At 35.5% G+C, this 10,944-nt stretch overlaps 1 protein-coding gene and 1 pseudogene across 1 annotated transcript; one reads left to right on the plus strand and one right to left on the minus strand.

Moving 5' to 3' along the window:
• Nucleotides 1-5,047: 5,047 nt before the first annotated feature.
• LOC105747115 (keratin-associated protein 6-1-like) lies at nucleotides 5,048-5,719 on the plus strand. Its single transcript, XM_058296486.1, has 2 exons — nucleotides 5,048-5,084; nucleotides 5,391-5,719. The coding sequence occupies exons 1-2, from the start codon at nucleotides 5,048-5,050 to the stop codon at nucleotides 5,717-5,719; spliced, it is 366 nt and encodes a 121-aa protein (XP_058152469.1).
• Nucleotides 5,720-8,632: 2,913 nt separating this feature from the next.
• LOC101414902 (large ribosomal subunit protein eL27-like) lies at nucleotides 8,633-9,025 on the minus strand (annotated as a pseudogene).
• Between the last annotated feature and the right edge of the window lie 1,919 nt (nucleotides 9,026-10,944).

A 10,944-nucleotide genomic window follows, 5' to 3' on the forward strand; every position in this document is an offset into this window, starting at 1 on the left:
ATTGATATATCCAGTGAGTGTACTAATATCCTTTATGCTATTTATGCAATTATAACAATGGTGTTTGTATTGGAAATGATTTAGTAATGGATAATGATGATGGTAGCACCATATTGTGAACTTAATCAACAGGACTAAAGTATATATATGAAGGTGCTTAAAAGGGGAAATGTTAAATTGTATATATGGTAACGTTTTTAAAAGATATCTGTGGAACCACCTACAAGAACAATGAACCCTAAGTTGAACCAGGACAACAGTTAATAGTAGAATTACAAAAATATCCTATCATCAGGTTTAATAAATTTCCTCACCAATGCAAAGTGTTAATAATAAGGTAGCATATGGAATAATAAGGTAGCATATGGAAATCCTGTATTTTATGCATGATTGTTCTATAAACTCATAACTTCTCTAGTAAAGAGAAAACAACAAAAATGGTGTATGTTTGGTATATAGATTTTTCCTAGTGTTTTCCATTGTGCTTTACTTGGGTTTAATACCCTTGTTTAACCTTTTATTATATCTTTTATCAGTTTATATTCACCTTCTTAAACTCCCACTCTTGCTTATTATAAAAATCAAAGTGGTTATTTTATTTTCCTCTTTGCTTTTGTCTTTCCTACCTTGGCTTTTATTTGGATTATACTACCTCATCACAGCAAATAAAAGTGTTCTAATCTGATATTTATTTTGATTTGGTTTTAGATACACATACCCCAAATCTTTCTCTCTCTCTCACCATCTCTATCTCTATATCTCTATATATTTATATCTATATCCAATAACATGCTGGAATTTTCCTTTTCATTCCTTTACTGGAAAGAGATCAACCCCTAGTAGATTGTTCATTATGGGTTTGTTAGTGAAGAAACCTGTTACTTTTTGCATGCTGAAAACTGTGTTTTCCTGAAGGACAGCTTTGCTAGATATAAAGTTAATGCATTCTTTCAATAAGATCTTTAAAGTGCTCCTTCCTTTCATTTCTTTTTAAATGATGTTTTTAAAAATTCTTATTTCAACTGAATTATTTTCCTTATGTAAATTATTTGGTTTTGTTTTTTTTTTGGCTTCAATTCCTAGAGAAATTCTTCTTACGTTTGAAATCTAATAATCTAAGAGTAGTTACATTGTCATTGATAATTCTAGATTTATATTCTCTTGTAGCTATTGGATCCTTTCATAAATAATTTCAGGTCTCTTTTACTTTCTGGAAAGCATTCTTGTATTTTATTTTTAAATATTAGTTTTGCTGCATTGTTTCTTTATTCAGTTGTAAAAATGGTGTTTGTAATGTATTGTTTGCATTTCTCCTTCAGGAGAACAATACCATGAATGATATTCCTTCTTGCCTGCTATCCATTTCCATTATTTTCTGTCTTACTTTTATTAATCTGTTTTATCTAATTTTCATTCTCTTGCTTGATTTCCCTACACTTTTCTCTTAAAACTTATTAAATTTTTAATTTAGCTCATTCTTCTAGTATAATATTTGTTTATCTTATTTTCATTAAATGTCTATTTATTTGTTGTTTCTTTTCTGAATTTAATTACTTTTCCTTTATAGTTTTAAATTTCCATTTCTTTTCTTAGCTTTTCACTTCTTCAATCAGAGTGATTACTCCTTCAATGCTTGGCTGAGTATAATTAATCCAGTTTAAGTAACATTTTAGAGCTTTCTTCTTCCTCAATATTGCTTTTTCTAATCCCTATAATTTCAGTACATTGAATTCTGGTAACAATGTGACCCACAGCTCCATCTGACATTTTAAGTGCCAACCTGGTATGATCCTAAAGCTTGCCAGTAGGTACACAAAATAGTGTTTTATCCAATTAACATATAGGCTATAGATTAGCTTAGGGAGTAACAAAGTATAAACTATCCTTGGGTTATATTTTCATACAAAATAGTTCCTTTAAAAAAATAAGATTAAAAATAGAGAAGGATATAGCAACAACATCATATAATTTAAGAGATCATAGATATGAAAGTTCAGGGAATTATTATTTTTTTTAATTTACTATGTTCCAGGAAATTTTAACCTAATCTATTAACAGTACTTTATTTAGTATAAAAGTTATACAGCATAAGAGACATCATTCACTCAAAAGCAAAGAAGGAAACTGAGGTTTATAAAAACTAGTTCTTTGCTAAGACAACTGTTAAACATTCAAGGTTAGAAAGAATAAGAGAAAATACCTCCCAAATAAAACAATCATTACCTTTCTTGCAAAAAAAAACAAAAAAACAAAAAAACCTGTCAGTAAATAATATTAGCTTAGACATTTGGACATTAAAGGATTGGAATTAAAACTCAGGATTGCTTTTCCAGATTAAATAAATTTATTAGAGCACCAGATTTTAAAAACCTCCAGTAGAAAAGTCCTCAAGGCAGTGGCAGTGACACCAAAATCCTGATGAAAGGACAGAACTGAGAGGTCACAAGGTAAATTTCACATTCTCTTATTTCTCATGAAGCAATTTAGGGAATTTGTATCTCAGTATATAGGTTAATAGCAAAATAGACTTGAAAGACATGGTATAGTTATCACTAAGCGAGAGGCCCAGAACATACAGGGTTACAATTGGTGAATCTTGACGTTCAGGTATAGGGTCTTCCATGATATCTTCAAAGCAGCAGCCATAACCAGAGCCGCAGCCATAGTTGCAGCCACAGACAGAATGGGAGTCATATCCATAGCCACAACCATAGCCACAGCCCAGTCTGCAGAAGCTATGGCCAAAGTAGGAACCAGAGCCACAGCCCAGATCTCCACAGCCACAGCCATCACCGTAACTTCTTATGTAGAGGAGTGTAGGTGACATCAATTGGACAATTTCACCTGCAGAAGGCTTTTTATTTGGTCTCAGTGTAGGTTAGACCCACCATACCTAACATGCTATTGCTAATTTGTGGGATCTATCTGAGTAATTTGTTAACTCTCAGATTTAGGGCATAGCCTCAGAAACATACAGAGATTTCCTTTGTTTAGCCACATCAGAACCAATTCTGGGCCATTAATGTGAATCAATAGTTCCATCTTCAAAGCCTTACTCACACCAAATCTTCAATTCTTCCACAACTAATCTTTTTAGCAAAAAGTACCATTTTCAGTGGACTAAATCCGATCTTCTCTAATCAACCAATAATTTTACTTTCTTTAGGTTGACATTCAACAGATCATTATGATCTAACACTATCTTCTCCATAACCAGTTTTCTCCTCATTTTCATATATCAGTAGTTGTTTACTTCTAAAGTCACAAGATATTACTGAGCTTCACAAATTGTTGATGGAAAGCCAAACGTTTGAAATTCTGGAACACCAGATCTGAGCAAAGTGTACTTTTCTTTCTTATTTAGATCAATCATCCTTTTTGTCACACTTGTGAACCAGTAAATATTTTCCCTAAACCTTGAAATTTAGGTTCTAAACCCAGTGCTAGATTCAGGATGAAATTTCATTTCATTTATGAAATTTCATCTTTGTGAAAAAAATTTGTTTAACTACATGATATTTGTAAAATTTGTGTTCTGACTAGAAAGTGAGTATAGGCTTATCTTTATTTTAAAAAGTAATACTGGCCAAGGTATATTTTTATGGAGTTAGCAGATTGTCACAAACAAAGGACTTTAGGCAAAATATTTCAGACTATAGTAAATACATTAAAATGGCCAATAATTTTTATAGCAATAAAGCTGAAGAGCTGAGTTCAAATGATTAAGTAAATATAGGTCTAAACTTATTTTATAGTAAAATTACTCCCCAGGGAGGAACATAATGGCTCTCTGGGCTCAAATCTTAACTATGCCACTTTTAGATGCATGACTAAGCAAATTACTTCATCTCTTCGGACTTCAGTTTCCCCATTTGTATGTAAGATGGTAATAATTTATCTCCCTTTCAAAGCAATTTTGAGAATAATGTTAGCTAGTATGTGTAAATCAATTAGAACAGTGCCTGGGACATAGTATTATTAAAATAATGTCTGATATTATTATTTATTTCCTCCCATAACTGCTTTCCTGATATGAGCTTCAATGAATAGTTGAGTTGAATAAGAGAACTCAGATATGGTTAAATCTTGATATAGAGTCTTCATATCACTGTAGATGAAGGGAGGAAAAAACCTGCATTCAAGCAGGTAGAACACTATTTAATACAAATATTTAATACAATTGAGTTTTAGTCCTGACAATTAGTCATTGAATTTGGTTTAGATTTCCTGGAAGGTTCACAATTACTGTTCTTCCATCTAATGGAAATAGTGACTCAAAACAAAAATTTGGTAGAATGTAGGTACATAAAGTTTATTTGCTCACTAATTGAGTTGTGTCTGGTAATATCTGAAATATGTGTTTAAATGGAATCATTTTACCTAAGGGGAAATAATGAAGATCTCAGACATTAAGTAGAATTTGCCTCTAATATTTCTGTTTTCCAAGAGTGTGGGCAGCTGCGGGCCTCCGGGAGGGTCAACGCGGATGGCCGGGCGAGCTCTCCGGACGGGGGCTGCCCCACGGTCAAAGGAGAGGAGGGGGGTCGGCACGAAGCCGTTGGGCCCTCGCTCTCTCCGCTCAGGCACGGGGGACGCGCGGTGCAAGCAAAAACACCACGGAGACGAGGTCTGGGCACAAGTCTGCTTTATTGTAGAAGGGGACATGGTTTTATAGGGTCTAGGGATACGTAAAGGGACTTGATTGGTGCCGGTGGGTGCTGTTGCTTGCGTAGACGGTTACTGGACAGTAGGCGGTTACTGGACAGTAGGCGGTTACTGGACAGTAAGCTGGCTAAGGGGTTAGGAGCAAGGGAGGGGAAGGGGAAAGTGTGGGCTGTCTAGATAACGGCTAGGCGGAAGACGGAGAAGGAGAGAAGGAGGGGCAGCGCCGGCTGCCAATACTGGGCGGGAAGGAGACGGGGACACAAGAGCAAACCAAATCACTTTCAAGACCATAATGAGTCGATGACATTGAGAATATTAATAAACTAAAAATAATTTGAAGCAGTTGTGGATACCATAGTTTCTGTGATCATAGAATTGCATCATGGAGTTTGTTTATGTTTCAAGGGCTTTAAAACCAGGTAATGAATTTGTCATTCAAGACACCTGGTTTGATTGTGATGAATCCTGATAGAACAGTATAGCAATCCTGACTATGAAGGCTTCATTGTGCCCAATGACATAAGGCCTTTACTAGAGTTTTGTTGGTGGTGTTATTTGTGATTAATGCAAAAATCCTTTTAATGAGGACAACATCGCCTGTGGTTTGCCACTCTTTCACGGAGGAAGTATAAAAGGTCTTCCAGAAATGGTGATATTCACAGTCAGGACAACCTCATCCTCTCCCATACCTGAACTGTCAAATCCTGACACGATGGTCTGTTAAGGCTACTACTATGGAGGACTGGGCTATGGCTTTGGTGTCCTGGGCTGTGACTATGGCTGCGGCTATGGTAGCCTGGACTGTGACTATGGCTATGGTGGCCTAGGCTGTGGCTATGGCTATGGTGGCCTGGGCTGTGGCTATGGCTATGGCGGCCTAGGCTGTGGCTATGGCTATGGCGGCCTAGGCTGTGGCTATGGCTATGGTGGCCTGGGCTGTGGCTATGGATGTGGCTATGATGGCTATGGTGGTTATGGACATGGCTGCTACCACCCATCTTGTTATGGAAGCTACAGATATGGCTGCTACCGCCCGTCATGTGGATTTTACTGAAAAATATTAAAGAACCCTTGAATTTACTGGATTTGTCCTCATGTGAAATATGGATACTGCTGATAATTTTGTTCATCCCATGATGACTCTGAAAAATAGTAACATTCTAATCCTAGACTATCGTGGAAGAACTATGGATGTCATCTGTCTTTATTTCTTCATGCAAGATTGTAAAGAATAATTTTAAATGCAGCAAAATCTTTCCTTTGATATCTAAGTAACTCTTCAAATAAATTTAATCTCTTTTCAAATATGACTTGTTCTTATTTATTCCACCATCGTATTTGCATGTGGATGATTGTAAAATGGAAACTTCTGTACAGTTACCATCCCAAGAGCTTAATATGCCTCTAAATACCAGTCATGATATCAGTAGTTTGGAAAGAGGACTCAAGAGTATTGTGGCTAGGGAAGCGGACTTGGCCCAGTGGTCAGGGCATCTATCTACCACATGGGAGGTCCGTGGTTCAAACCCCGGGCCTCCTCGACCCATGTGGAGCTGGCCCATGCGCAGCGCTGGTGCATGCAAGGAGTGCCCTGCCATGCAGGGGTGTCCCCCGTGTGGGGGAGCCCCTCGCGTAAGGAGTGCAACCCAGTAAGGAGAGCTGCCCAGAGCGAAAGAGAGTGCAGCCTGCCCAGGAATGGCGCTGCTGACACAACAAGATGATGCAACAAAAAGAAACACAGATTCCCATGCCACGACAACAGAAGCAGACAAAGAAGAACACCCAGCAAATAGACTCAGAGAACAGACTACTAGGGTGGGGAGGGGCAGGAAGGGGAGAGAAATAAAACAAATAAATAAATCTTAAAAAAAAAGAAAAAAAAAGAGTATTGTGGCTCAGCCTCTCATACTCAGTACTTGACTATTGTAATTGCCCAAAACAATAAAGATTTTTTCCAATGCCCAAATGCTAAAATTATCCATCTTTTTTATTTCTAACTTTGTCCCTCCACATATTTCTTATATCATTTAAAACTGAGCTTCTTTGCATACATAATTATTGCCTCCCCATCACATAATTTTGGTTTCTTCTCTTTTACTTACAAACAAGAGTTCCAAGCCAACTGGAGGTCTGGTAGCTACTCAGGATGATTGTATTTGTTTCCCCAGAACACAAAGAAACACACTCGTATTTTTAGGGTGAGCCTTCTGGGATATCTGCATTGTGATTGCTTTCTGATAGTATCAGTACAAGAAAGCCTACCAACTGTTTGATGTCATTCTATAAAGACCCATGTCCAGCCTAAATGGGTCGTAGGAAGTACTGTGACAGTCCTGAGAACCTGTTTTTTAGTCAAACCCTTTATTATAGACCTTTTTGATTAAGAATTTTACTTCATGTATTCATTCTTTCATACATTCATTCAATATCCAGTTCCTAAGATATGACAGGCTTGATGCTGCATCAGGAAAGAGCATTTTATAAGGGGATATTTGAGACTGTTTCCATTTTGATGTTACTAAATTCTACTAGGTTTCCTACATTATAAAAAAAACTGATATTTGTGTAATTTTAGAATTTGAAAATAGAAAATTCTAAATTGTTTTTAAAAGTTTCCAAATGAAAAGTTTTTATGGGTTTAACACTTTTGTATAAAAATGTGGATATACGATGGTAAAACCTTTCAATTAATTTGTAAAACTGAACTGCTGACCTCAGGGAAGGTATATATTTATTAGTCATACATCAAAAGATAGTGCACAATTGGTAGTGGGATTTAAAATTGGTATCACAGAGCAGGTGCAGCTCAATGGTTGAGTGCCTGCTTTGCATCTATGAGGTCCCAGGTTCAATGTCCAGTACCTCCTGAAGAAAAAAAAAAAATTGGTATCATTGTTTAGCAAATATAGCAAACAATATATATGTTCCGACCATTAAAACTAACTCATATATATGTGAATCTCCTTTATTTTTGACATAACATTTATGTAATCTAAAGTTTCTTTAAAAATAAAGAAAAATATTGACTCAATCTAAAACCAGAAATTCAAATCTATCTACTGCAAATTCTTAAATGTTTTCTGAAACAGTAAACATAATTAATCATATTTGGTTCCTTATCTATAAATTAAATTAACTAAAAATATATTCAAAGTGTTTTATATCTTATTTTTTAATGTTTGCTTAATGATTATTTATTAGTATTTTTACATATAACAAATCTGTAAATAAATTATTATATTCAAATCACAGGTACAGATTAAAAATTGTATGGATACGATTTTCTTACGTTAAAGGTTTGAAAATTGTTGCTCTTGACGAAGGATTGTGAAAGTGTGGTTCAGGGACCACTATAGGATTCCAAGACACTTTCAAGGAGTCCATAAGATCAAAACTATTTTTATATTATATTTGCCTTTTTCATTTTCATACTCTCATGAATGTACAATGATGTTTTCCATAGGCTTCATGATGTACGTTATCTCGACACATTGAATGAAGAAGCATATTTGAGAATCCAGCTGTCTTATATTAAGTTAGACATTAAGGTGGCTGGCAAAAATGTCACACAATTCCAGCATTCTGATGATTTTTTTATAAAATAATTATTTTTCTAAAGTTATGTTACTTATGTTAGCATGTAATTGAATTATTGTTATTTTGAAATGAATTAATACATAATTTTAAAATTAAAGTTCTAATTTCTAAAACAGCTAAATACCAATAAATACAATACATTAACAATGACTCTTTGAGATTCCCAATAATTTTTAAGATCAAAGACTTTGAAAACCAATACTGTAAAAGAACAAGACTTGTCCACCTTCACTAGATCATTCCCCAAAAGCAAGTCTGAAACAGTTTGGTTTAAGTCTTCAAAACCAGGAGTTACTTAATTTCAAATTAGCCATATGCTCTTTTTTTTTTTTTTGACTATTGCATTTTTAATAACTTAAATAAAATATATCTAAAACCGCAGCTTCTGGAAGAACCACTTGTTTTGCGTGTCTTGTACCTCTCCTCGACCTTGACCTGGGCTTGGCGCCAGGCCTTGGATTTAAGAGCAGGGTCTCTGAAAACATCCTTGTTGACAACGGTCTTGCCCACGGGGATCTCCACAGAGTACCTTGCTGGCATGAGGTGACTGTAGTTATAAACTTTCCAGAAAGCCCTGATCTTTGACCTCTTGGCGATTTTCTTCCTGCCTATGGCAGCTGTCACTTTGCGGGGTAGCCGCGGATTCCAGCCACCAGAGCTCGGCTGTAGGGGCGGATGGAGGTGCCGACATCAATGTTCTTCACCATGACGGCTTTGCCTCCAGCACCAGCACCACTTTCCCGGGTTTCAGAAACTTGCCCATTTCAGCAGCAACCACTGGGGCCCTACCGCAGAAAGGGCCATATGCTCTTTGATGTTGCATGCTTTGGTTTAAAAAGGTGCAATTAACATGATACGATGCATATTCCGGTAACAAGGTTGATTTGGAAAAAAAAATATGACTGAGTTATCAATACTCCAAATATAAGAACCCAAACTACTAAATCCACTTAGAATTAATTTCCTACAAGGAATTAATTTCTCCATGAGAATTAAGAAATTCTATTAAAAGAGAATTATATAAATCCCATGACTTTCTTTTTCTTATCTTGTATGTAGTCTTAACCCTATTCCTTTTTGTTTATTCCTTGATCCTGCTGCTTAAAACATAAATACCATCATATTTAATGGTGAAGATGAAGATCTTATTTTATAGATAATGCAGCAATGATCTAGAATTATCCTGGGTCTCTGACGACTTCAAAACAACTCTAGATGATAAAAAAGTTCAGATCTGATATAATTCTCAATAGATGAAAATATCTTGCATAATGGAAAACTTTATTTTTAATGAGTGCTTGTTCTCATATTCAATATTGTTTCATTTCATTTACATTATCTGGGTGCACATGTGAAACAGAGGGCACCGCCTTTGTTGCTAATCTGAGATGACAGTGTTCCAAAAGAGAGAGAATATGACTGACGGTACTTGAGAACAAGATGTATACAAAACTTTCCTTTCGTATATACCTACAAGCAATACTATCATTCATACATAAACAAGTTAAATGTCATAGACCATAATAGCAGCTCCACTTTCTGATAACTTATGCTAAAGGTTTCTCTCTTTGACTACTTCTATGCAAACAATTAGCTTACATTATTCAGATCTGTGCCATTGGGTGGTTATTCCCTTCTTGGCAAACAATACTTCAGCAGATAAAGTGCTATTTTTCACTTACATTAGGGATATTAGCCTGATTCTCACAATTTGAAGAACACAAAACTACTTTTCTCAATTATTCCACCTTTCTTCCTGAACTCAACGTAATGTGAATAAGGAATGTCCAATCATAAGACATCACTGAGGTGCGACATCTCTGAACATCCCATGAAATGTTCCAGACAGCATTTGAGGAAGCCAATGCATGTGACTGGAGAGCACTCCATGTATTGCCAGAATTTATTCATTACTTGAAAACCTTTCAATTATATAATGCATGAAATATGCCTACTTCACATTATAAGAAGCTCCCCTTCAATTTTTTTCTACAACGGAGTCAAAGAATTCTCCTTTATTTTTTTTCTCTGGGGAGTTTTCTTCAAGACACTTGAATAGATACATCCTCAGACAATTAATTAAAAAAAAACATATTATTGCACACAATATCATTGATGATGGAACATAGCACTGCATCTAGAAGAGTTTCTGGCCTATAGTATGTACTTAATGATTATTTTTAATAAATAAATTAATGACAATGAATAATCTGGTAAAATAAGTCCCTGAAATTTTATTTTAATTTATCAGAAAGTGAGAACTAGGGATCACACAATCTTTAAGAGTCATAACGAACAACAGCAAAAAAGTTATTTTTGCCCAGAGGGCATTAGTTGTCTCTTTCTGTGCTCAGAATGGGAAAATGGGTTTAGGAGAAGAAGAAAAGGACATAATCTCAGTCCCAATGATAATATGAGTTTGAGCAGATTGAGAACAAGTGAAGAATATGGAGCACTCTGATAACTTGTATAGGGAACATCAGAACCACCTGTAAAAGTAGAATAATGCATAATGGGAGCAATTCATTAATTGAGCCATATTTATAAAAACTATTTTTGACAGATTCTGCTTATATCATTGTGTAGTCAGGTTTCCATCAACTAAATACAATTGCTTTCTTTTTTCTCAGATCAACCTGTCTTCCTTCTTCTATCTGGTTTCCAGCCAGTATAATTCAGTAG

Source organism: Dasypus novemcinctus, chromosome 4, assembly GCF_030445035.2.
Source record: "Dasypus novemcinctus isolate mDasNov1 chromosome 4, mDasNov1.1.hap2, whole genome shotgun sequence".
NCBI lineage: Eukaryota > Metazoa > Chordata > Mammalia > Cingulata > Dasypodidae > Dasypus > Dasypus novemcinctus.